Source organism: Catharus ustulatus, chromosome 6 (genome assembly GCF_009819885.2).
Source record: "Catharus ustulatus isolate bCatUst1 chromosome 6, bCatUst1.pri.v2, whole genome shotgun sequence".
NCBI classification, from domain to species: Eukaryota; Metazoa; Chordata; class Aves; order Passeriformes; family Turdidae; genus Catharus; species Catharus ustulatus.
The window spans coordinates 24,363,538-24,390,929 of NC_046226.1; the positions used below are offsets into that span (position 1 = coordinate 24,363,538).

At 36.8% G+C, this 27,392-nt stretch overlaps 1 protein-coding gene across 2 annotated transcripts; it reads left to right on the forward strand.

Annotated features, from left to right (window-relative positions):
- The first annotated feature begins 49 nt into the window (after positions 1-49).
- Positions 50-27,392, forward strand: SEC23A (SEC23 homolog A, COPII coat complex component). 2 transcript variants are annotated; one of them, XM_033063316.2, is made up of 20 exons: positions 50-133; positions 3,551-3,786; positions 5,586-5,643; positions 5,896-5,982; positions 7,167-7,403; positions 7,501-7,580; positions 8,472-8,616; positions 8,952-9,110; positions 9,912-10,027; positions 10,550-10,673; positions 11,777-11,857; positions 13,556-13,645; positions 14,902-15,008; positions 15,990-16,143; positions 16,858-16,935; positions 17,910-18,071; positions 19,412-19,498; positions 20,959-21,114; positions 21,684-21,749; positions 25,958-27,392. In XM_033063316.2, the coding sequence occupies exons 2-20, from the start codon at positions 3,566-3,568 to the stop codon at positions 26,045-26,047; spliced, it is 2,298 nt and encodes a 765-aa protein (XP_032919207.1). In that variant the 5' UTR covers positions 50-133; positions 3,551-3,565; the 3' UTR covers positions 26,048-27,392. The 2 variants fall into 2 exon arrangements, with proteins under 2 accessions (XP_032919207.1, XP_032919206.1); XM_033063315.1 differs by having other exon boundaries at positions 78-133; positions 3,545-3,786.

The following is a 27,392-nucleotide window of genomic DNA, read 5'->3' on the forward strand; positions in this document are numbered from 1 at the left end:
CGCTCTCTGCCCCTTGACGTGGCGCGGACTCTCCCATCAGCCATGTTGATGCGTCGGCAGCGCCGGGGCGGCTGCGAGCGGGCGGGCGGGGAGAGCGAGCACAGCGGGAGCGGCGGCGGCGGCCGGGACGCGGGTGAGCGGGCAGGGCAGCACTGAGGGGGCAGCGCGGGGAGCCCGAGCCGGCGGAGCTGGGGCCCCGCGGGGAGGAGAGGCGGCAGCCCCGCTCCTGCGCTGCGAGGCACGGGGGGAACCTCGGGCCGCGGGGCCCCGCACGGCTGCCAGGCCTGGAGCGAGCGGGGTGGGAGCTCCCCGCGTCCCCTCCGTGGCAGTGGGGGATCTCCGGGTGCCCGGAACTGCCTTAGGGGCCCCTGGCGGCCTGAGGGTCCGGGGCTGCCGCCGGCCGCTGGTCGGCACTGCCCGCGGCCTCCCGGGCCGGGGCTGGGCGAGCGGCCCCAGCAGCTCTCAGCTCGGTCGGGGCTGCCGGCACTCGGGCACGGCCTTTCCACGGCCGGGGGTAAAGGGCGGCGCTCTCCGGCAGCGCCTGCGGAGCTCCTGTCCCGGAGCTGTACCTGTGCCGCTGACGGGGGTGCCTTGCAGTGTAGGTGAACCTAAAGGAAATGCGGGCTCTGCTGCCTTTGGTCCTGTGTTGTTTTTTTAATTTAGCTGGGTTATCACATACCGTGGTTGTTTAAAAACAAAAAGTTTTCAGTGAGAGGTCTGGGAGAGCATATTTGGAGGATGGCTGCAAATGGTGGAAATGGCAGCAACTTGCTTTAGATAACTATTTAAACCATTCTGCTCTTGTATTTTAATTCCTCCTTGGAACTGAAATAAATTTGTCTCTGATATATGATTTGGGCATAAAAAATTAGTTAAACGTTTATTATTAATCTCTTTTACCAGATTATTGGTGCCTAATAAACTGAGAGAATAGGAGTTTTGTAAGAAGAGCGTGCAGTGAACTGTGCTCATTTACTGGTACTTAAACACATGATGCTATGAGGGACTTCGGTCTATCTATGCTGGAACTCTTACAATGCTGTAGAGAAAAATGTTTTGATTTTGTTGGTATATGCATGCAAGGATTAGGGGATATTATTTTGGGGATATTCTGTTTTGGGATATATTTATCTGTGATGTGTAAACGTTGAGAGGTGCTGGTAGTCAACCAGTGACTCTCAATGCAATTCAAGTGTGGCTTCTTTTGTGACACACAATTGAGATTGTCATGGTGCAGGGTTGTGAGGTGCATTCAGCCTTATCAGTGGAAGGGAGGAAGCAAGCCAGAAAGGACTTCTGTTTTTTTCTGGATATCCTAATCTGCACCAAAGGTGAAGCAGTGGCACCCCAAAGTGGGAACTGTTGCTGTTCAACTGCTCTGAAAAATCCCTTCTTTGAGGTTTTCTGTGGAGGGCAGTGTGTATTTTGTGGCACTCAGGTGTCCAAAATTTGGTGTGTAGCGTGTAGACCAGGAGGGTTTGGTCTTCTTGTATAATGCAATGCATCTCCACACCTATCTCAGAAAATGTGTCTGCATAGCTGTAACAGTGGTACTGAATGTAATTTAACAGACCAATAGTTCCACATTTGATGAATGATGAAATAGGTAGGCATTATTGGCTCTTGAAAAGGAAGAAAAGAATAGAAGAAGAGGTGGAAGAGAACTTCATTGTTCTTTTATACACTTTTGCCTTCTGAATAGTAAATCCACACTTAATAGAAAATAACAGTATTTAACTCAGTAAATCCAACAGATCGTTTATGTATCTACATGCATGTGATTAGTCACTGCACATTGGTGTTTGAACATTGCCCTTTAAGGAGCAATAACCAGGTGGTAAAAGTAATACCCATGTACAGCTATTTCAAACATAGCTAGAGTAAAATGTGGAGAGAATGCTTTGAAGTCCAGGACAGAAAGTGTGACACGTTGCAGTTTGGAGCTGGATTTGGAGAGTCTATAGCTGTTGCTGGTGAATGGCTGAAATAGTCTTAAGTTGCAATTTTCTTTGTCTTCTCAGGAAATAATTTTTAAATGGAGAGTTTGTCCAGTTTGTGGTTATAGTGGAGATGGTTGCATTGTGCAGATTCTTGCATTAATATCCCATTTTTCAGAGATAATGTTCCTTTAACTTTTTTACAAAACATGAATGGATTTTGATTTATTAGGAGCAAAATTTCTTAAATTCGGTATCCTCTTCAAGTGCCAAGCTGTTCTTTCCTCTCTTAGTTAATTTCTCTCTCTGATTTCTCTGTAGTAATTACAACTTCCAGATATTCTCTCTTTCGCTCAGTTTTGTCCCCTGCCCAATGGCTTTGCAGCAATTTGAATGGAGACGGTGGAAATGCTCTTATGCACAAAGTCCCTTATGCTCCCTGTGTTGTAATTGCCATGATGTGTTCAGATAGAAGCCGATTTGCTCCTAATATCAGTTAGACGTGCCCATTAAAATATTGGCATTTGATTATTTCCTAAAGATATTAACGGAAATGCAGGACTTCCATTTGCTTTATGTATTTTGTTAATCTGTTTTCTTACAAGTTACAATTAGAATAAAAGCATTAAGTTAGGCTATAATTTAAAATAACTTGAAAAGTTTTTAGCTGTCATAGAAACTAAAGCTGCAATGCCATTATAATTTTGATAGATAGAAGTAGGTTTTGATAAATTGAGAGTTTATATGAGTCTCCTGTAATGTGTGTAAGGTCAGAACTAAGAATGTCAGTGTGCTTGGGAGAATTCCTGATCTTAATTCCAATTCAGGAGGGTTCCAGCATTTCTAATAGCTGTTCATTAACTTTGTACAGTATGAAATGAAACCTAGGAGTATTTCTACTTCTTCTTAGGTGGTTCATGTAGGCTTTTACAGTAAATCCTTCATTATTAGGCAGTGTGAGTTTAGATATCCTAGTTCCTGGAAAAACTTGTGCTGTATGTACTATAAAAGGTACTGTGTAACATGCAGCAGATAGACAGGAACAGTGTGTATATGTGTAGCTGAGGAGTTTGGGATTGGAGGGAGGGCATGTTCTTTGCTGACTCTTTCAGATGTTCACAGGTACTTGTTGAGCTTTTCAGTTGTCTGTGCTCCCCAGTCCTCCAGATTCTGAGTAATCATAGCAGAACATTTTGAAAGCCTTGAGTCAATGGCCAAAATGATAAATTTGAATTAAAAGATTTGTTTAAAAGTGCTCCTTGGTACATAATGTATTTGAATATGGCACTTGTATTTTTTACAAAGTTACTTCTTGGCATTAGTGTAGGAAGGTACTCTTGTGGAATGTCATGTTGTTATTCCTTTATGTTTACATGTAGGCTGCATCATGAGATACCAGAAATATGGTTAGAAACTTTAAAAAATTTTGTACAACAGTATTTTGTTTCCCCTTAGAATTCTGCACATTGCTTTTAGGATTTAAGAAGCTCTACCCAGTGTTTTATTGACTGTACCTCAGAGTATTTGAATGTGTGACTGTCATTACATGCATTCAGCATTTAATTGTTACAAGTCTTTGCATTCTGCTGATTATCTTTTTATTTTAGAGTTAGAGAGAGAAGTTGACCATGACAACCTTCCTGGAGTTTATCCAGCAGAATGAGGACAGAGATGGAGTTAGATTCAGCTGGAATGTTTGGCCTTCAAGTCGTCTTGAAGCTACAAGAATGGTAGTCCCGGTGGCTGCCCTCTTCACACCACTGAAGGAGCGGCCAGACTTGCCTCCTATTCAGTATGAGCCGGTGTTGTGCAGTAGGACCACGTGCCGAGCTGTTCTGAATCCCTTATGGTAAACTTAATGCATATTATTGTTCTAGTACTTTGCCTTAGAATCCTGAGAACAGAGCTAGCTGAACTGTGGGAAAGATCTGGTGTATGGAAGTTCAGGTACTCCTCACATCATTATGCAGTGCAGACTTACAAGGTTCTGCACATAGGTTTGCATATGTAACATATTTACTGAAAACATAGCTTTCATTTAATAATTGTTTCAGTTTACTTAGTATTAATTAGGTGTGTTATTTCTCTGCAACTATACATCTTGGGAGTTAGTATACTCTTGCATTTTGCCTCTAGAAAATGACTTGGGTAAAAAGTTACAGTACTGTATCTTTTGAAATGTTGGACCCTGATATAGTTTAATTTCCAAGTGAAATAAACTACATTTATTACTGACATAAGTTCATTTGTGGAACAAAGCAGGTTATCTGTTTATCAAAACAGAAGATAGATAGATAGATAAATAACATCAGAAGTAGGCATGAAACAGGGTAGAAAGCTGTTTAAGGTTAAAGGGGATATTGGCACAAGCTCAAATGATTGTGGACTAGACATGGGTAAGTTTGGGTTGGAAGCAGAGGAGCTGTTTCATATGTCATTCCTGTCACAGAAGTGTGGAAAAGAAGCAGAATGATTTCTAGGTTGGAGTTTGATAGGCATGGAAAGGGTCCTGATTGATAGATTTTAGTCATGATGTCAGAGAACCTGTAGAACAAATTTAGTGTTACGAATGATTTGTCCCTGCTTGGGAGAAAAGACAACTTCAAACCAGATGTAAAATTGTGTTTCGGTATTAAGCAACCACAGTAGCTGGTTATACTGGGAGTCAGACTTTGTTGAAGTTAACTTTTTCAGAAGCATTATTTTTTATTGAGGGCTGGAATTAAAACAATGAGAAGACAAAGTTGTAAAGGGTCAGATGCTGATGTTACAGTTAACTGTGTATATTTCTCTTGTGTTGCATGTCCAAGTAATGACTGGATTTTTTTTCCCCTGAAAGGGTGGTTAGAGACTCAATCTGAGGAGACTTTAGAAGCCCCTGTGGCACTTTGGGCTAGGTAACTTGCAGCCCCTATAACTGGTAAAGATAATTATATAGTAGTAGATCTGTGTTTTGTTTATGGCATGCTGGGACTTACCTGAAGATTTAATGATATTTGAAAAAGATTTTTGCTCTTGTAGACAGGGGAAGATGTAATAACAGGAAGTGTACATTGAGAACTAAGGTGTCTTTCCTTTAAGATGTGATTAGGACTTGAAGACATCTCTGTGATGTGAAGATAGAATTTGCATTTTTAATTCTAACTGTCTGAATACTAATAAAAATGTAGAGAAAAGGAGGCAGACTCATCATTTGAAACCAATGTTTTTTAAATAGAGATAGCTGTCATCTTGTAACTTGTTTTTTTAGGGCATAATGTATATTCAGGCTAGTCCCACACTCTGACAGCTAATAAATAGAGTCAGAAAAAGATGAAAAATTAAAAGGTAGGGAGAATTAGAAAGATTTGCTAAAACCATGGAGAAAGGCTCTAATATAGGTGCTGAGTCTGTATTTTTAAATTTCTTACTTGCACCTTTTTCCTGAAGGCCATTCTTTCTCCCTAACACAATAATTTGTGTGATACATCTGTGTAAGGCTCCACTTACTTTCAGTTTGTAATGTGGGCATTTAGGAGAAAGTATATTAGAAAGAAGCTTTTTCAAAATCAATGTGTTGTTTAAAGTTTTAAAGATATGTGTTCTAGGGACAGTGGAGGAAAATTAATTGTTCATGCTACATAATTTTTTCCTGTTGTATTTTTATAGCCAAGTGGATTATCGAGCAAAACTCTGGGCTTGCAACTTTTGTTACCAGAGAAACCAGGTAAGAAAATGAAACATTCAGCATATAGAAAATATTTTTACAAGGTGAAATAAAATCGTTGATTTTTCAAATTATAGTTGCTAATGGAAATTGACAGAAAGAGCAGGAGTGTGCAATTCTATCTTCAGACATTGTATTAAGATGTTTTTCATAACAGTAATAGTGAATATCTGTTAAAAAAGGTCTGGTTTTTTTCCTTTGTGGAAATTGTAATGTTTTATTTATATTTAATGTCTGTGTTTTTATTTGCAGTTTCCTCCTACTTATGCTGGTATATCTGAAATGAATCAGCCAGCTGAACTTTTGCCTCAATTCTCCAGCATCGAATATGTAGTACAGGTAAAATCATTAAATAGAATATTGAACATTTGTTGTCTTGCAATATACAAAAAGAACAAATTTCAATTTTACTTCTTCACTCTGTTTTAGTGACTGTGAGTATTTATGTGCTTGTTAGTAGATTGAATGTCAATGCCATCAGTTGGAAAAGGAAAACATTTTATAAGAGCATTAGGATGGCTACTAAGACTGGTTTATAAAAAAAAAAGGAAAGAGTTCTGCTCTAAAGGTGATACTTCTTTTAGGTCTGTTTCTTTACAATGAGTTTAATTTGTGTTTGTGTTAGGAGGCTGCTTACCTTCTGTTTTTTACTGAAGTAACTTCAGTTCAGATTTGACTGTTCATTCACCTCTCATTAATCATTTGAATTTAAGTTTGTATTTGAATGATGAATAGTTAGTTCTAGTGCTGTCTGGTTTAGAGACAACATCTAATACATATTCAATTCAGGTGTTTGAATTTTAATATTCATCCTTTTTCAGGATAGAGGTTACTTGAATAGAAATAAAAAATGGACCTAAACTTCTAAATCGCAAGCATTTGCAATTGCAGATTTTTAACCTCCAAATTAATTTTTGAAGATTAAAATTTGTAAGACCTCAGTGAGGCAAATAATAATCTGAATCCTCACTGAAGTCTTACAAATTTTAATGAAAAGTGAATACTGAGCAGAATCTGTAATTTTTGCCAACTCCAAAGTAAACTGCAAAGTAAATGGAATGTTTGCTCATAGTACAGCAAAATTAGTTTAGATAGAATAAAAAGTAATGATGACCTCTAGAGTAAAAATAGGAGGTGAAATGCCGTGGACTGTCATCAAGCTAAAATACTTTATAGTTGTGAATAGCTTTATGATTGTTATGTTCACTTGGAGTAATAAAAGCTCATTGTATATTTAAAGATGTATATAATTGGCTCATTCTTCAAAATTACCTGATATCCTGAAAGAATTTTTTCTTTTCTTCTGTAGTAAGCGTTTCCTTTTTGTACAGAGTTCACTTTGGTAGGGGTTTTATTCTGGATCCTGATTACTAATTGAGGGAGAGTTAAGTTAGATGGAGTATCACCATTACTGGTATAATTAACATTAAAACTGTCACAAGATGTATCTTACTTGTTCATTTTTGATCCTTTAAATATTGCAAGACTTGTTTTTCTTACGATTCTAATTTTGTTTCTCAAAGCGTGGTCCTCAGATGCCGTTGATATTTCTTTATGTTGTGGATACATGCATGGAAGATGAAGATTTGCAAGCTCTGAAGGAATCCATGCAAATGTCCCTTAGTCTCCTGCCACCAACGGCGTTAGTAGGTCTCATTACCTTTGGCCGAATGGTGCAAGTTCATGAACTTGGCTGTGAAGGAATTTCCAAAAGTTATGTCTTCAGAGGAACAAAGGACCTCTCTGCAAAACAACTTCAGGTAATGAAAGAAGCAAGCAAAAAGAAATCCTTAAGGTGCTAATGGTGAAGTAGTCTGTAAACAATTTTCTAATAAAATCTTATTTATTTGACTACAGGAAATGCTGGGGCTTACGAAAGTAGCTGTTGCACAAGTCGGTCGGGGTCCTCAAGTGCAGCAGCCACCACCTTCTAACAGGTAATCTACTTTAAACATCTTAAAACATGTATCTTGACTTCACTGACTTACTGGACAACGTAGATTTTATGACCATTAAAACAATAAACAGACAACCAAAGTTAGTTGGTCAGCCACAAATTTACTAGTAGTCTGTTCTTTCCTACAGTTTGTACTGGGAAGAATTGACTCAGTGAGTAATAATAATATTATTTGGATGATTTTTGGAAGTGCTCTGAGAGGCACATTATAGATACATAATAATAATAATAATAATACTTCTGTTGATTGGTGTACTGGAAAGTGTTAATAGATGCCCCTTATGCAGATATCCAGTTGTGTCTTTTTCTCCCTCTTGTATTCCTCTTCCCTCCCCTTTGGTCTCTCATTTGGATGTCACAAGCTGGTGTTTGGTTTTCCTGTGTATTTCACTGTGACATAGAAGAAATTTCTGAAATTCATGAAAGATAGTTTTGCTGTCTCTGCCCTCCAAAAATTAGCTGCATATGTAGACTGCTTGCAGCAGCATAAAAGAGATCTTACCATGTTAATTTTTCTCCTGATCTTTGCCTGTCACTGAAGTAAGGAGATGTGTTTCTGTTTGAAATTTATAGGTCATCACCTGCACTGTTCTTTTGACTGGGTAGGGTTCTTTCTGGATAGCAGTGGTATCTCTAAGTCTTCCAAGTTTCAGTTTTGCAAGTTCTTGCTGAACTTCTTAACTTAAGCTGAGTGTGTACGTAGTAGCTCCAAACTACTTTATTTTGATGAAGCAGAGACACTGCTCTGAATTTAGACCAGAATCTAGAATTAGACATCTCGAATACATGTCTAATATATGTCTGGTGAGCAATTGATGAAATTTTTATTTAATGATTTAAATCTAAAATACTTCCATGTATTTGTTTCCAGGTTTTTGCAACCAGTGCAGAAGATTGATATGAATCTTACTGATCTTTTGGGTGAACTGCAGCGGGATCCTTGGCCTGTTCCGCAGGGAAAACGGCCCTTACGTTCTTCTGGAGTGGCCCTGTCTATAGCTGTTGGACTCCTTGAGGTAAAAGCTTTAACTACTGCTGTGCTAAATGCAGATCATTTTCTTGCAGAAAAGCTACCACAACCAATATGTAAAAATCTTACTAATTGATGTGTATTAGATTTGTAGGATGATTCTGATTGATATCATCCCTTACATGCATAGAATTTCATTGACATTTGCGTATTTTAATAAGGCAAAATTAAGAGTGAATTACTGGCTGATTTAACTTCTGAGAGTGAAAAAATGCAGTTATTGTTACAATCCTGTCAGTGTGATAAATACCTGTATGTCTATTTGTTTTGTTCAGTTTGTAGCAAAACCCAGTGGTTTTATTTGTCATTTATTTCCTGCAGTGTACTTTCCCTAATACTGGTGCGCGCATCATGATGTTCATTGGAGGACCAGCTACGCAGGGACCTGGCATGGTTGTAGGGGATGAATTGAAGTTACCCATAAGATCATGGCATGACATTGAAAAAGACAATGCAAAATATGTTAAAAAGGGTACCAAGGTAAGAGATTATAATGGGTTTTCATTTCTTCCCAGTAAGTAAACATTTAAATTTCTGGGCACTATAAGATGCTGTTGGTAATAGCAAATGTAAAAAGAGGTGGGAATTGTGCGCTTTTGTTTGGCTCTGAATAGCGATATGTCTCAAGAATTTCTTCAGAAATTTCAGTATACTGAGTTGGCACTTGTCTAGCTCACATTAAAGTTCTTTGGAGTGTTTCTCTGGTTTAATTCTGAAAAAAATTATGTGACTGAATGGTATATCTAGTGTTGTAAGGCTCATGCTTCTAAGAAAGGTGCTCAAAACTGTCTCTGTAGCTGGGGAAGAATTAGGCTGTAGAGTTTAGTCGTATCTGATTTAATTTAAAAGGTACATTTGGGTTGGTGAACTCCATCCAAAACCTGTTGAATTCGTCTTGACTGATTATAATGGGAGCTTAAACAATTAGCTCAGTTGCAGGCACCTCTCATTGTAGACACTTGAGATTAGAATAGTAAATTCATTTCTGTGCTGGATCTAGTACTAAATGCAAAGTTTAAAAGGAGGAAGATCAAACTAATTTCCTAGTTCAAACAGCAACCACTGTTCTCTTTAGTGGGAGTCAGGCTCTTACCTGATCAAAAAAAAAATCCCAAGTTTTGAAAATTCCAGTCTTACTAACTTTAGGAAAAATACACTTCTTTGTGAATAGAATCTGAAAATGTTGTTTTAGAAAAATTTTGTGAGTTTAGGATTTAATATGGAGATGAGGAGAGTTCATGTTGTAAATTGCTATGAACTGTATTTTCATCTTGGATTTAGCATTTTGAGGCCCTGGCCAATCGAGCTGCAACAAATGGTCATGTTATTGACATATATGCGTGTGCATTGGATCAAACTGGTCTACTGGAGATGAAGTGTTGTCCCAACTACACTGGGTATGTGTCTATTTGCTTATTAGTAGTATATGAAGATGCAGTTAAAAGTTGCTTAAGAGGAAGCACTTGCAAAAAGTGTTCTGCTCTTTAAAAAAAAAGCATAAGCACACTGATAAACAGTGATGGTTACATTTGCACTGGAATTTTGGAGTTTGGTTCTTCTAGATTAAACCCTGAAATAATGAATGAACTTCACAAAATGCTATCGTTTGGTATAATAAATATTTGAATTTAACTGACTTTGTGTGATAGGATCTTGAGACATCCTTAGTGTTGAAAGTCCAGTAGAATATTTTCCCAGTGAGCAATTTTGTTACATTTGTTAATGACTTCAAGATGCGTAGGGCAAGAAACTCACTTAAAACTTTCATCCTTAACATTGTAGCAAAATATTAATTTAATGTTAGTCTATTTTATGTCTCACAGTGAGTTGTCTTTAGTTTTAGTCCTCAATAAAAATGAGCTATATAAATAATCTATTCTAACTCAGGGGTTTTGTTTGTTTGTTTTGTTGTTGTCTAGAGGCTACATGGTAATGGGAGACTCTTTCAACACATCATTATTCAAACAAACGTTTCAGAGAGTATTCACAAAAGATATGCAAGGACAATTTAAAATGGGCTTTGGTGGCACATTAGAAATAAAGGTAAGCATACAAAAATGCAGTCTGTTAGTGAAACAATGGAATAGGATGGCTACAAACTGTGAACCTTTGCCCTTTTAAGGAATTTTTAGGAACATGTTAAACACATAGTATTAAAGTTTAGCCTGTACATAGCTGTCCATAGTCCTAGCTCTCTTTCTGCAGTTCTGTGATTCTGTAAATGTGAGCTAGGTACAATGATAGTTCCTTCTCACTTTGGATTCAGTGACAGGTAAAATAGAGACTAAAACAAAATAAATGTTTCTATTAGAAATTCACAATGCTGTGAGCTTCGATTTTGATATCAGGGGTTTCTTCATTTTAGGTAGGTCAGTTTCTTTATGTAGTCCAGGATAAAATTTTCTTTCATTTCTTATTAGAATCTATTCTGGCAATATAATAATGTTGCTTTTGACCTCCACCATTGTGATAAGTTTAGAGCTGAATATGCTGTAACTTCAGGCACTACCTTCCTTGATGTTTTTTGAAAAATACTACAATCCCATATCGTAGAAGAATATGAGACTATTCATTTTTGGTGAAATGCTGTTTAAATTTTTACTACTAGAACAAATATTTGAACCTTTTTTTTTTATACATATTCATGTGAAATTTGCTGAAAGATCCCAGAAAATGTAAAAAGAGAACCCCAATTCTAGAGGGATGTACAGATCACTTCAGAAAGGAAAGTGACTTTGGACTTTGGATTTTGCTTTTAGCTAAGTAGTTTAGGATGTAGAGTATAAATTCCTTATCAGGTGTGTATAGGCTTGTTTTACTAGTCTTCAGTTTTCATCTTAACCTTTGAATATTTTAATCCTTTCATTAGAAAGGATACATTACCTGTATGCTTTATAGGCTCCCATATTTATAAATCAAGCAGCTTTTCTCCATGTTTTAATTTATGTTAATGCTGTTGAGATATACTAATTGTTATAGCAAATAAACATAAAAAAAGTATCTCCAACTGTATCAAGCATTATTATAACCTTTCCTAAAACTATCAGTGATGTAATATGCCTTGAGGTTTTAATTATCTAATGATAAAATGAGACTGAATTCTTCAGTGTGACATGTTAATGTATATTTTTATTTGAAATATGAAGACTTCAAGAGAAGTAAAGATTTCTGGAGCGATTGGACCCTGTGTGTCTCTCAACTCTAAGGGACCTTGTGTCTCAGAAAATGTAAGTAAACTTGGCTGAAAATGAAGGTAATATCCTACTATGGAAAAATAGGATTTAAGATTTCTGGATTTGAAGAGAGGCTAAAAGTTCCATAAATGGAATTAAGTGTTCACATTTACTGATTTTAAATTCGATACATGCCAGCTCGTATTCATTACTAGGTCAGATTCAATTGTATTAGACCTTGCAGATCTGTTGTTACTTGTTTAGATTTCTCCACCTATTTAGATTGTTTAGATTCTGTTGCTTTACATTTATTGCACGAAAGTTATATGTTGATGTAGCAGAAACCAAGTAGAAAGTGAATTAGCGTGCTTTATTGTTCAAATTGGAGCTGTGTCCTTTTATCCAAAGTGAACCTTAAAAACACGTTTTTTAGAAGGGATTGACAGAACAGGAGGACACAAGACTTTGGAAACATCCCTTTATCTGAACTCTGTCTTCCTATTTCTGTAGGTGTTTCACTAAAAGCACGTTAAATTGATTGAAAGATCCAGCTATTGTAGGCTCCTGAAGTGATACCTTTAAATTATATTAGACTTAAATCATCACTTAATTTCTTATCAGATAGTATTATTAACTTTTGATTACCAGTTAAAAAAACAATTCCTGCAAGTGACCGAAATGTCTTGCATTTGAGAAGCCTCACTTTAGTTCCTAACAATCCGCATGATAGAGCACTTCTCAGTATGAAAATGGTCATAAATGGCCTGCTTTAATCAAGCTCTTTTATTCCTTAAATCTTGTATTTATGATTGCATCTTTGTGAATATAAAAATTTCAATATAACAGCATTTTTTTTCTTGATGATCTGATACAGATTTTTCTCATTTCATTGCCTGAAGGGATTGCATATATTACAATAAAAGTTAGAAATCCTCAAAAATAAATTAAAGCTGCACCTCCTTATTTAAACTGCATTTCTATTTCATAGGAGGGAATAAGAAATTCAGTTGCAAAATTGTCAGTTGCTTTGCAGTTATATAATGGTTAATTTCTATTCCAAACCCCTTTTTGTTGAAATTATCTGAATTAAAATTTGAATATGAATTAGATGAGAGTGCATGCAGCTCATTTCGGTGGTAACTGGACAATTCCTCTAGCCATAGTGGTTTTCTAGTGAATACAGGCACAGTGACAGTATGGCCAACATAGTTTTCCTTAAATATTTTGTTTGGTTTCACTGTGTCCATTATGGATGATGGATTACTTTAATTGCTTTTGCTGGATGTTTATGTTGCTTTGATGCCAAAAAGGAATTGTCAGTTGAAATACATTGCTCTGTGTGTACAGTTACCTTGTTAGTTACTGTGTTATTAAGTAAAATATAGCGTGTAAGCTATTACTTAGTTTCACTGCTGCACCTTACAAGAATAATTCTGCTTACTTGTGCTTTTTGCCTCTGCTTAAGCAAACTCTGGTACTTTTTCCTGTTTCTGAATTGCTTTTAAGACTTTTCCTAATGCCAGCTCCTGATCTTTCTAATGTATTAATTATTTAAAACAACAGTCTTTTTAAAATTATTCCTACACCCAGCACTACAGTTGCTTTGCAGGAGTGTTTGAGAAGGTGACAGAGTGAGCAGGGAGAAAGCTTGTGAGAGTAGTTGCAAACAGTTACCTATAATGGCTAGATGCTGTATTTTATGACCCAGGAAATGTTTCTGGTTTATAAAAGTATTACAAAATCTTTCTGCAGGAGATTGGTACAGGAGGCACTTGTCAGTGGAAGATTTGTGGTCTTAATCCTACTACAACACTTGCACTTTACTTCGAGGTGGTAAACCAGGTAATAAATATTTGTCTACTTGTCTACTAAACACAGTAATCTTTCTTTATACGACTGTTGAAGCTTGTATTTTTGCGTGATTTCCCCCAAGCACAGTAGCACGGATAAAAATGTTGTTGCCGTTTTGTGTTGTCAAAGTCTAGAGGTGGACATAAACTGCTTAACAATGGGCTAATATTGTATGTGATAATGAGCCCTAAAGAACTCTACAATTTTTGATTAGAGTTCATAATCTCTAACTCCAGTTTTTTCTTTCAGTGTGTTGCTTATTGAGTGTACGTTAATCACATTACATGAAAATGCTGTAATCTGTATATTTAAAAGTTCTTTTCGGTATTTCTTTGATGTTTTAGTTACAAGGTAGTTACTACACAGTGTTACATTTTAATTTATTGCCAGTATTTGCAAGCAAAGAATGGTTTTATTGAAATGCGTGAAAGGCAAAATAGTCTCTATTTTTGTTTCCCTGAGGGGTTACTAGAAATGAAGATGAAAATATGAGGAGCAAGTGTGGTACACATTCTCATACCATTTCTTATTGCAAGAAGCAGTTCAGGAGCTGACATGACTGTAGTTTCTGTATATTTAGTATACTGTATTTCACGGTTTGTTATTTATGCAAAGGTTTGAAAACTTGAACTTACCTTCACCATGTTTTGATTTTACTGCTCTCATATTTATATTGGGCTCATTTTATTAGTAGCTCGAAACCAGCTCTAATTATTGTGTGTGACAGTTGATTTCAACTATCCTTCTCTTTTGAATTGCTGATGTAGCATGTAAACCCGTATTTTCACTGAGCAGAGTTTTGAAATTTCAGTTTACACTTGGATTCCAATCTTTGTTTTGACGGCGCTATTGGAGATCTATTGATCAACATTTTAGATTATGTCAGTTTTCTTATCCTGTAATTCCAGTGAATCATATGGTGTTCAAACAGAATGTGGTGAAACCAGGAATTATAAGACCCCTTGGAAAGTGTTGTCTCTGCAAGGGCATGTGTAAGAAGGGAGCATTGGTTGCTTTAAGGATATCTGATGAAGCCAGCAACTGCTTCTGACAACCCTTAACAATCTCCCAGTTGATTATCTGTGTTTAGTAAAGGTACTCAACAAAAGCACCAGACAATGCATTAATATGGCTTGGGCTGCCTGTTGCAAAGAATGTTATGATTTTCTATTAATTATTTATACATTTTTCAAATTATACAGTAAAATCTTGAGATTCTCTTTAATTTTCTTTTCTTCTGTACTTAGCACAATGCTCCCATTCCTCAAGGAGGACGCGGTGCAATCCAGTTTGTGACTCAGTACCAGCATTCCAGTGGACAGAGACGTATCAGAGTGACCACAGTTGCCAGAAAGTATGTTTTACTTGTCGTGAATAATTTTTGAAAAGTCAGGATATATAGATGAATATGCCTTTTACTTTGTAGATTTTGTAAGCAGCCGCTTGTTTGAGACAGTTTCCTCTCTTGTTCTGTGGACTGTTTTTTTCTCTGAGAGGTTACAGTGGCTGTATAATGTTATTGTAGGAGAGCTCTGAAGAAAGCCAAGTGATTTTAGACAAAGGGAAGCTTTGAGTGAAATTCTGTGGTCTAAACTGAGGATATGTTTGGAGTTAGGGAATGGTAAAAATCACTTCATAGTTAAACTTGAGAATGCTAACTACAGTTCGGAGTGTAAATATCTGGTATTCCACGTATAACCCTTTATCTGCAGTTTCTTTGATTCAAAATACTTCACAGTTTTAGGAAATTATGTTTAATATTTTGAAGACATTTTTCAATGTCCAGTGACATTTATTTACTCTAAGCTGAAGGAGATGATTGCATGGTTAACTTGATGGAAAATTCAGTTTATTGAAAAAAGCATTGCTCTGTTGAAAAGACTATGTTGTTAACTTAATTAGTTGTATTAGTTGAATCCTGATGACTGATGGAAGGTCTAATTAATAGTTTGTTCTGTAAATTAAAAAGAACTGGCAAAGTGCACAAGAAAATTGCTTATGTGGGAATGTGTGATTAGATTTGTGGATGGTGTTTTGTGTAACAACCTTTCATCACTATTTTTTTAAAAAATGTGATAGCTGTTCCATTAGTAACATTATATTTTATTTCACTGGTTGCATGGCATCTGTACAAATAAGGAACATTTCCAATTAAAGAATGGTTAACTGGGAGACTGCTCGTTTAATCTCCCCAGCAGAGTTTTTGAAGCTTCAGCATGAGTTTGTTTAACTGCTAACTGTTAAGATTTCTTTGCCTTAATTTTGAAGGGGTGGTTTATTGTTGGATTTTTTTTCCTTTCACTGTGATGCAAATCCTTTTATTTTTATTTTGCAGCTGGGCAGATGCACAGACCCAGATTCAAAACATTGCTGCATCTTTTGACCAGGAAGCTGCTGCAATTCTCATGGCTAGATTGGCAGTGTACAGGGCAGAGACAGAGGAGGGCCCTGATGTGCTGAGGTGGCTGGACAGACAACTTATACGACTGGTAAAAAAAACTGAAAGAGTCAGATGGGTTTCTTGTTTGCAGACACATAAGTGACTACTGTTCAGTGATAGTTTCTTTTAAAATAAAAGCAAAAAATGAACTGAATGCTTAATTTCCACATGAGATTATACAGAATTAACCAAGATTTTCTATTTTAAATTTAAAAAGAGCAGGTGTGTTTTCAGTTGATTCATTAATGTTTCCTCAGCACATGGTAATTGCCAGGAATTAAGATAAATTTTAGCATGTGATTAGCAGAAGTCAAAGTTTTCTCTACTTTCTACTGTCTATAATGATATTGTAAATATTTTTAGAAAAAAAAGAGGCAAAGTTTCTAGCAAACCGTACGGATTTTTTTTATTATTCTCAAAAGTTTCGTTTTCTGTTTGGGTTTTTTAAAATGTATTTTAATTTTTATTTGTAATTAATTAGTTTAATAATTTAATTTAAAACATTTTTTCTGGGCTGTTTAATTATCTAAGTCTGCTTAGTGATTTTAGTGGGGAAAACAGCCAATACACAGAGTTCTTAAAGCCCTGTATTCAAGAAAATCACTGTGTATTGAAACTTCTGTCAGTGTTTTTGCTAGGTTTCTGTTTGTTTACAAAGTTGGAAGCAGCACAAGTCATGTACCTGATAAAACCAAACTTAGAGTAATGGCATGACCATGCAAGTCTATTTCTTAATATAGATTTTCTTTCTCATTTACTCCAGTGTCAGAAATTTGGAGAATATCACAAGGATGATCCAAGCTCTTTCAGATTTTCAGAAACATTTTCACTTTATCCACAGGTGAGTTTGTCTATAGGAAGGTTTGTTTATAGTGGTAGAAGAGAATGCTCAGTGAAGAAAGAGTCCTTGTAGCTCTGAGTACAATAAAGCATATCAGGATGAACAGACCCCTTGCCCCCAACTACTGTTGGCATGTGACATTAGGAAAATCACTTCTGTTGTCTGTGCTGCTGTGTCCCCTTTTGTCCTCTGCCCTTACAGTTAAATGTCTAACTGTGTATATTTTTGTTTCTCCTACAATGAAATCCTTATCTCACCTGAATTTGTAATTCGTATAATGACACTTTTTAAAGGGCTGTTCTAATGAAAAAATTCAGAAACCATAAGACAATAAATGGGTTTGCTTTATTGTTTCTCTCCCATATGATGTATGATGCTGACCAGAAAAGAGACATTTCTCTGTGAATTTGACCTTGACTGTATTACTCTTTGAATAGTTTCTTTACTAATAATCCATTTCAATAAATTTCTCCCTCCTGATAGCTCCAGATACTTCACTTTTGGACTCTTCATACACTTATGTGATATTTCTGTTTCAGTTACCTACTAATCTGACTGTAGATGTAAAGTGTTGTGTAGAGATTGAGTCAGCATGTGGAGAATTTGTTTCAGCAATAAAAGCTTATGCTTTTACTGACAAAGTTTGACTTTCCTGTGGTTAGTGTTCCTTTTTCTGCTCACATGCTATAACTTAGTTGTAGAACAGTAACCTCCCTCACAGGAACAGTAGAACTTAGAGTAAAGGAAGGATTTCAGAGCTGCTTTGTAGGTCTACCCATTCTGATACCTCTCTTACTGTCATGGGAGTGTGTAAAACCTGGCAAAGCTGTATATATAAATTCAAAATGTTAAAGGAGTTGGAATTCAGTTTTGTTGTGGCATTGGTCTCATGCAGTTTGTGGAAAATATTTCTCTCCTTGTACAGCTATCCTTTTTATCTGTCAAAGTTCAAAACAGTGACTCTTGTTTTGCAGTTCATGTTTCACTTGAGAAGATCTCCTTTCTTGCAAGTTTTTAACAACAGTCCGGATGAGAGCTCCTACTACCGTCATCATTTCATGCGTCAAGATCTAACCCAGTCGCTTATCATGGTTCAGCCCATTCTTTATGCCTACTCTTTCAATGGACCTCCAGAGGTATCAGTAGAATAACTCCACAGTGGGTTAAAAGGTGCTTTGTTGAGAAAGAGGTGATTGCTGTCTTTGCTGTTACAAAATGTATTGGTTTAAAATTTATTGTATGAGGAAGAACATTAATTTTAAACAGCTATGAACAGGGCATATCATAGAATTCTGATGTAGCAGTCTTAAGAGCAAAAGTTACTTTGTAAAGAGGTTCTGTTTTAGACTCAAGGATAGTACTTTTTGTTAGTTTTTGAGAGCTTTTTTTTATTTCTCCTTAATTCAAAGCGTCTAATTTTAATGATTCCCATTATGTGTAGATTTAGTACAGAAGCTTCCAGCTGACCTTGTCGTGGCACATTCTGTTTAAACTGAAAATATAAAGCTAGTCTTACAAGAAGCTTCTGAAGGAAGTGTCAAACACTTCTTTGTGTCAGCAGATAACAAAAGTAGTCTGTTACATAAAAGAGAGTGAGGCAGTGAAAACAAACATAGTAGTCAAGGATCTTGGCAGGTTGAATTTTTAACTTTTTTAGGATGGTTGGGTTTTTTTTAGACTATTCATAAGGATATAAAAGAAAGACTTTTGAAAGTGGAGTTTAAATGAAAGTAATAAGGTGGTTTGGGAAGAGCAGCTTGCAACTGTAATATCACTCTCCCATGTATGAATACCAAGTAGTTCCATTGGTGATTGAAGGAGAAATAGGATTAAACAGGAGCTGATGTCTCAGTGTAGAATGAATAAAAATATTTTATTCTTGAAATAGCTAATATTTTTATTTCTAGTTATGCTGATTCAGTTAAATCATATAGCACTAATACAGTGTCACTACCCTTAAAAAGGTGATGTAAAACCTTAAATCTTACATTAGATTTCATAAATCATGCGTATTTACTATATGCATTATTGGGAGATGTAAATGCACAGTAATAATATGCTGCAAGAGCAAGACTAAAAAAAGACCCCAAACAACTCACAAACCCCAAATCATACACTTGAATAACTACTGAATCCTTACGCATTGAAATGCCATTCAAATTAAGGGCATTCAATGGGTACATGCAGAGGTACATTAAAGACTAGCAAAGTGCATAGTAATGAAAGGGGTTTCAGTTCTTGAATATATTTTTTATTAATTTCATGAAGTTTCAGATATAGAATCAGGCAGGATAACTTCAGAATGAAATTGTGTGGATTGCAGATGTGTAACATGGAAAGGAGCAAATACAGAGCTTTAGTAAGTGATTGAAAACGTTCCTAAGGTTCAGTTACTCATTAAAAAAAATCTGGCAATGCCATCTGATTGCTCAATTCTGCATCAGTTGATAATTTCTAAATTTGTTTTTAATCTTAGCCTGTTCTTCTGGATAGCAGCAGCATTTTGCCAGATCGCATTCTCCTTATGGACACCTTTTTCCAAATTCTTATTTATCATGGAGAGGTAAGCATTGTAATTTCTTACATAATTACTCTTTCTATGGGAGTGCTACATATGGGACTCGGGCTCCACTTTTTATGCACCTCATTGCTTGACCCTCTCATCTACATGGCTGAGAGCAGAGTCCTAGTTTGCGTTTGTAGTTTGGTACTTTAACGTGTCTGTATGCAGATACCTGACGTGATTTGACGTTTTGGTTCTGGCTCTTATGATGAGTTTGAGATTAATTAGCTTCAATATGCAGAGTATTTTTTTAGATCAGTATTTTTCCTACTTTGGAGATGTTATACACTGCCTCCCCCTCCTCTCCACTTTTCATTCATTTATTTTAGACCTTTAAATTGTTTCTTCAGGGATGGGTAGTCAGAACACCAAGTTTTATAGTTACCCTTTGTCTGTACTGTCCTGGAGGAATGGAACTCTCCTGGCAGTTTGGTAGATAACATGTTCTTTAGTAATAAAATTAAAGTGCTTGTGACTTGCTACTGCTCTGCCTCTCTGGAGGAATTGAGCTGCTGCTTTTTACTACTTCACAACTGTAAATAGTTCATAGCTGAGAATTTGAAAAATACTGTACTGGATCATGTCCTTGTAGCTGCACTGATAAAAATATTTACTAAACTTCAACACTTCTTAAGTACCAGAATGTTATCTCATTTTTGTAGGGTGCTATCAGTAAGCAGCACTGGTGGGCTGCTCCCTGAGGGAAGAGGAACAGGGAGCTGAGCATCACTGCAAGGCAGACAGGGTCTTGTCACTGAGGACCTGACCCCACTGTACCTGAGCAAGGCAAGCAGAGCAGTTGTGGGCAGACTCAGCCTTTAGTGCCCATCAGACAAGTTGACAGGGATGAGGCAGCTCCCAAGTTCTGGCCATGAAGTCAGGTCCCTGAGTGGGGGTCCAGATCAGTAGGTACCTGGCCTGGTACAGGCATGTAGCTCAGACAGGAGCCAGAAATGAGACCCTCAGTTTTAAAGCAACTGCCAGGCAGAGGAGGGAGGAGCCCCTGCTGAGGTCTTTCCTAACAACTGCCTGTACCAGTGAGCTGACCTTGAGCAGCCAGCTTTGGTCCTAGAGGGTGGGGAGGTTGTGCTACAGACTCTGAAAGATATCAGTATACTTATTTCTTATATGTCATATACATGCATATTAGAGAAGTTTAAATAATATCTTTGACCTCCTCCAAACAGAATATTTGGCATGTAAAAGGTGACAAAAGATGACAAAAAAAGAGGAAATACAGATGGACCACAAATGGTTAAGAGTTTGGATAAAAAAAAATCTAGTAGCATATTACTTGCACATCTTGACTTTTAAAAATTAACTTGCATGCTAGAGGGCAGAAAGGGATGAGTGATAGAAAAGAGGCCAACAATGGCACATTCTCCTCTGAAAAGGCCTGTGTATCCTCTAAGAAAGTTTGGTGAATCAGTTTTAAGCTTCCTTCTTTCCCCTGTCCCCAGACTATAGCGCAGTGGCGTAAGTCGGGGTACCAGGATATGCCAGAATATGAGAATTTCCACCACTTGCTACAAGCTCCAATAGACGATGCCCAAGAAATTCTCCATTCCAGATTTCCAATGCCCAGATACATCGATACAGAGCATGGAGGAAGCCAGGTATGGTGAAATGTGTATTGTATAATCCTGGAAATTACGCATTAGTAATGTTGTAAGATATTTTTGGAAGTAAACATGCATTTCTCTGCTAAAATATACATAAATTGCAAATCAATATTTTGAATCTTAAAGCTTTTACAAAGCAAGATATTTTATAGTAGCTTCCCCCCTAATCTACGAGTCCTGCTATTTGTTGTTATTATTTTAATCATACTGACTTGTACTCTCAGATTCTTTGTGTAAGGTGGGTGTGTGTCTCTGAACCAATACCAGCATTACTATTTGTGTTGTTTTTTTAAAACTTACCAATTAAAATCTTGTTGCTATTCAAATGTGCTTTGCTAGTGCTTGTAAAAGACAAAAGCTTACTTTCAGCTGCATCAGAAAATTGTTAGCAGTTCATTATAGCTGTGGAATCAACGAGTGACTTTATTTACAGAGGTGCTGTTTGCAGTGAATCTCCAGATAATAGAAATTACATATTTCATACATATGCACCTTTTTTCTCAGTACAGGAAAATTCTGTTTGAGAAGATCAATTTATTATCTTTGTTTTGTTTTTTTTAAAGGCTCGTTTCCTGCTTTCAAAAGTAAATCCCTCTCAGACTCATAACAATATGTATGCGTGGGGACAGGTGAGTTTGAATTTGTTGATGAAGCTTGTACACATGATTTTCCCCTGCCACTATTTCAGAAGGCAAATGGCACATTATGTAATAATAATAATAATAATAAGTAATAATGCAAAGTTTTTGAAACTGAAAAAGAAATGTTGTTTTGATCTGATGTGACCAAAATTACAAAAGTTAAGAAAAATGGGCTTTATTTCTTCAGACAGATCTGGTTTACTATTTTAAGCTTCTGTTAGGCTGCTTTCATGTCTAGCCCACTTTCTTAGACAGTGTTGTCTTAAGACTATGGGTTTGATGTTTGCCTGACAGAGCCTCTCCAAGGACTTTGACTGAAACAGTTTTACAAAGTCAAAAGCAGGTATTTTATTGAGGCAACAGATAAAAAAGATTTGGAACAGTCACTTAAGTGCACTTTATACCTTAGTAGTAAATGTTCTAAGGCTGGACAATGATTGATGAAACTGAGTTTACAATTCATTTGACTTACCTTCACCAGTAATTAGGTGTAGTTTCATTCTGCTAAGTAGCAGAGATGCAGATATACCAAAGAGTGTCCCTGCTTCGGAGGGAGAGAGGAGCAAATCCATAAGCCTATCTGAAAGGTAGAATCATATTCTTGTCCACACCATGGTGGACTTCAAATGCCAATTTTATACCTGTTGCAGTCAAATAGGATTGGTTCCCTGTTGCTGCTGTGAAAGATATAAGAAGTGTAACCACTTTATAATTTTTGTATTGGTGGGTGTGTTATTTCATATATAAATGAATGACAGTGAGGACTTAGGCAGCTTTGTCAGGCTGAGCTGTCTTGGGGATGAAAATGTGCATATATTGCTCAAGGGCAGGACAGAACTGTAGTACTTCAGTATTGCCTCTTCCACCTGGCTGAACCTTTAGTAAGGCTGCCTGACCTTTGCCTGGTGACCTCCTCTTCAAATCAGCATGTTGCAGCCTTATTTTCTTATCTTCTTGTCCACCTGTATCACAGAACTTTAGATCTCATCCCTATAAATACCTTCAAAATACTGGAAATGAGAGTGCTTTCCACACGTAAAATCAAAGGAACTTTTTTGCTATAGGGGAAGTAAGTTTTGTAGGTAGTTATAAGCAAGAACTGGAAAATACACCGGTACCAGTGTCCTGACGTTTTCCAGAATTTCTGTGGCCTGGTTGACGAGAAATCAGTTTTCAAATCTTGTCTTTAGGAAGGAAGTTATGTTCAGAAGCTAAACATTCTGTAGCAGTTTGCATTCTTGGATGTTGCATCTCTGTTTCACATTCTCCTTCCACATTCAGCTTCTGCAGTGATTAAGTGCTAGTGCAGTGTCATCTTCTCATACGAATGTAATGGCATCAGATATTTGAAGCTGTATATTAACTGTGCTCTTAGAGTATTTTGCTAAATGGTGTACAGTGTTGAAGTCATGAGTGAGAAAGCTCTGTAGCAATTTTATGGCAGTCATCTTTGTCAAGTAAGTTTTATCAGGCTACATTTTCCTAAGGATGACAGCACTGAGGTCCAGAGTGAAACCTGAAAATTCTAGACTGAGTCAGGTCCAGCACAATTTGAACACAAATCCCAAATTATTTTCCTTATAAAATTGGTAGTCTAACTAGCAGTTTGTTAGTGCTTCTCTTCATCATGTTTCCCCTCAACATATGCACAAATACTGTAATTTGGAAGGTGTTATTTTTAGTCTAAACATTACCTGGTTTTTTTTTGAGTTTTCACATTTTCAGCAGTACAGGACAACTGTTTTCTGCTTGTTTAATTAATAATCAAATGAAATAGTATAATGAAATGAAACTGATCTGTAAGATAGTTTTTCATGCTGGACAGGTGAGACTCTAATACATCTTGCAAAATATAGCTGTCTGTTTTAAAGCTGAAAAGAATTCAATTCTAGGGTAACATAAGAAATGGTGTATTAACCTCCCAAGGGGCACTGCAGTGTGTGTGCTCAATATGCTTTTGTATTTGCAGGATTTTTGTGAAAAAAGTTGAATCAAGGACTAATTATGAAATGAGAAATGTAATGTCTGGGAGAAATTTAAAACTGAGCTGCATCTTGCTCTTTTTTTCTCACAACCTTCCTGAATTGTTTCATATTTTATTTTGTGCACAACTGAAAGTCCACATTGACCTGAAGAGGGCACCCACACACCACTGAAAATGTGTTTCAGGAGGTGACGAATTGCCTGGTTTGGTTTTTAATATTCTAAGTAAATATTTTCTTTAAACTTTAAACTTAGCAGGCAGATGCCTTAATAGTATAGAAAGCTTTTTCAGTAAATAATGATGAACTTCTTGTGCATCTGTATTATGTGGCTGGTGTTTGAAGATGCAGTTGAAATTTTTGAGAAAGGACATGTGCCTGCTGGTTGACAGCTGCTGGACATGAGCCAGTGTGTGTGCCCAGCTGGCCAAGAAGGCCAGTGGCACTTTGGCTCAGATCAAGAATATTGTGTCCAGCAAGACCAGGGAAGGGATCATCCTCCTGTACTCAGCACTGGTGAGGCCACACCTTGAGTCCTCTGTACAGTTTTGGGCACCTGCCAGGTGCAAGGAGGACACTGAGGTGCTGGCGTGTGTCCAGGAAAGGGAAACGGAGCTGGTGAGGGCTCTGGAGCACAAGTGCTGGGAGGAGTGGCAGAGGGAGCTGGGAGTGCTTCGTCTGGAGAAGAGGAGGTTCAGGGGAGACCATATCACTCTCTACAGGTGCCTGGAAGGAGCCAAGTAGGAGTTGGTCTCTTCTCACAAGTAACAAGCAATAGGAAAAGAAAAAATGGCCTCAAGATGCCAGAGGACATTTAGATTGGATATCAAAAAAATTTCTTCATAGGAAAGCTTGTCAAACATTGGAATGGGCTGCCCAGGGAAGTGGTAGAGTCACCATTCCTGCAGGTATTTAAGAAACATGTAGATGGGGCACTTAGGGACATGGTTTAGTGGTGGGTTTGATAGTGCTGGGTTAATGGTTGGACTCAATGACCTTAAAGGTCTTTTCTACATAAATAATTCCATGATTCTTAAATAAGAGAGCCCTTAAATAAGACTTAGTGTTTGACAGGCTTGGAAGTAGAGCATTCTTTAATCTTATCTTGCTGTCACCAGGTGATAGCTAATTTAGTGTGCCTTCCCTGAGAGTGGCTGTGTGTTATAGTGATCCAAGAAATCTTGCTGCACTTGGGTTTTGTCTCTTGATCATTAACTGAGAACTGTTTCTGGCCAGTTCTCAGAAAACAGCACTGGTTCTGAGCATCCTCATTTAAGACTTTTATGTCTGTGTTTTGGAAGACTTTACAAGACTGTCAGCAGCTCTGGTTTTATTTGGAAATATGGATGACCAGTACCTTTGAAAAGGCTGAATTGTTGAGATGTACTTCCTATATCTGTAAATGGACATAGTGGTAGATTGGTCTCAAAAGACTTAGGGAGTTACTATGTAATATTTTCAGAGTTGCCAACTGCTGGTATATTTTGACTGTAAATTTGTTTAAAAATAGTAATTCAAACGTGACCATTTTTCACTTCTTGGATTTGTGAAATTGCAACAATCTACACAAAAGGTTTTTTCAATGCTTTTGTGATCTGATTGCTTGTGACTTTCAGGTGATTTTGGTCTTTCTCTGAGGTGGTACAGAGCCACAGCAGACAATAGGCCCACCTCGCTTTGGGAAAGCCAGATGACCTTGACTTGGTGTCAAATCAGACCCTCAGGGGATTTGTTTCCTCCTTTCACTGTTTTGATATGTATGAGCTTCACTGACAGACACTGATCTGTTGGTTGTGTCATTTGCATATTACTGTTTCTCTCCTTTTTGCTCTACTGAGGTACGAATGATGCAGGAACTGTGCCATGGAAATTTTATTTACATTTAAAAGTTTGTAAATTAATATTTAGCACCTGTCAAAAACTTGAGTTTTGTATGGCTGATGTAAAGATCTTGCTATACAGGAAGTCATTGCTGTATATGTTAATATGGAAGAGAATGTAGTTGTGGTTTATGCTTGGATTCATGTAAATGTATGAAAATTTATGTAAATGTACAGTCTGCTGGGTTTTTTTGTCAGAGAATTTCAGCAATGATACGCTTCTAAGATCTTGCTAAATTTGTAAAATGTTTATTCAGTGGAACATATTGTGTCTTAAAATGGTTTTTCTTCACAATGTATATAATCAGTTCTGCTTTTTTGCCTTATTTCATAGGAGTCTGGAGCACCCATTCTTACTGATGATGTCAGCTTACAAGTATTTATGGATCATCTGAAGAAACTCGCTGTCTCTAGTGCTGCCTGAAATTCTGCAGTGCATTGAAAGCACAGACAAACTGCAGCCATATTTCAGCTTTTTTCTCCTTTACCCTTTTCCATGTCTCTCTTGACAAAATGCTCTGATATGCACAAGCTGCCTGACTAGATATAAACCAGTGTTGTTTTCAAGGAAAAACTTTATTATCAGCAAACGTTTTAATGTGAACTGCAGTTTGTAAAAATTACAGGTAGTAGATTAAGTTGGAAGTGAGGAAAAAGAACAGTCATTTTGATTACTGTGATGCTATAATTACTTTGAGATCATTTGCAGCAACTTTGAGATGTGATTTCAGTTTCTTGTTTAAATGGTTGGGGTTGATTATCCTCTGCAGTACAAAGGCCTGTTGAACAATAAAGGAAATCTTTGGTGATGTCTGGCTTTCCAGACTGCCATGTGATTACTTCACTCAATCTGAGCCTAAAGTGAACAAAGCAACAACAAAAAGCATATGAGATTAGTATTAACTCGGTCTTTTGATTTAGGCTGATGAATTCTGTTTCCTGCAGACATATTACTGTTCGTGAATTGTTTATTTTAGGGATATTTAATTTCAAGTATTTCTTCCCATTTGCCCTGTTTGATTCTTTGGCAACAGAGTTTTTCTTTATTTCAGCATAAAGAATTTGAACTAAAACCATACAAAATCCGCTGTTGCACAAAGTTTAAATCCACATGTATTTTGACCAAAGTATCTATTATCAAACACAGTAACAGGTGAATATACTCAAAAGTGAACACTTCCAGCTTGAGCTAAGAAGAAATCCTACATTACCAAAATGAACTAAGAGAACAGGCTTGATTTTTATCTTGGTGAGTATAGTTAAAAATAAAATCTACCTTTTTTATTATTTCCTTATAATGTTATTACACTAATGCATGACACTGCACATCTGCTTTTTGTTTCTGCATCCTTTTTGTTATGAATTCAACAGGCTATAGTTCTTGTTGAAACAGTATTACATAGAATATGATGTAATTAATTTGATATTTAGTTCATACTTGATTTTTTGGGGTTGATAAATTAGTTGCTTTTCCCATTAACTTGTTGAAGTTTACACATGAAACAGATGTTTACATAGGTAAATACAATATTTTGTCAAGCAAAGATGTGAAGTGGGGTAGTGGGCAGTAAAAAAATGTGCCAAGTCTAAAAGAATAGAGAGTTTATAGGAAATTAAATTGTTTATTGGTGTGATAAACATGAGGATGGTTTTTCTGTTGTCTGTAAATTCTAAAAAACATGATTAAATCATTTTTTCTCCATTTCTTTGATCTAAATGAGATGAGCTCCTTTTGCCTCAATATAAATAAAATACATGTTTTTCTCTCA

Bases quoted from the DNA above. Each gene is read 5' to 3' on its own strand.
- SEC23A (XM_033063316.2), top strand. From the start codon at position 3,566: ATGACAACCTTCCTGGAGTTTATCCAGCAGAATGAGGACAGAGATGGA. The intron at 7,581-8,471 runs GTAATCTACTTT...ATTTGTTTCCAG, and splicing joins CAGCCACCACCTTCTAACAG to GTTTTTGCAACCAGTGCAGA. The intron at 16,936-17,909 runs GTGAGTTTGTCT...CTTGTTTTGCAG, and splicing joins CATTTTCACTTTATCCACAG to TTCATGTTTCACTTGAGAAG.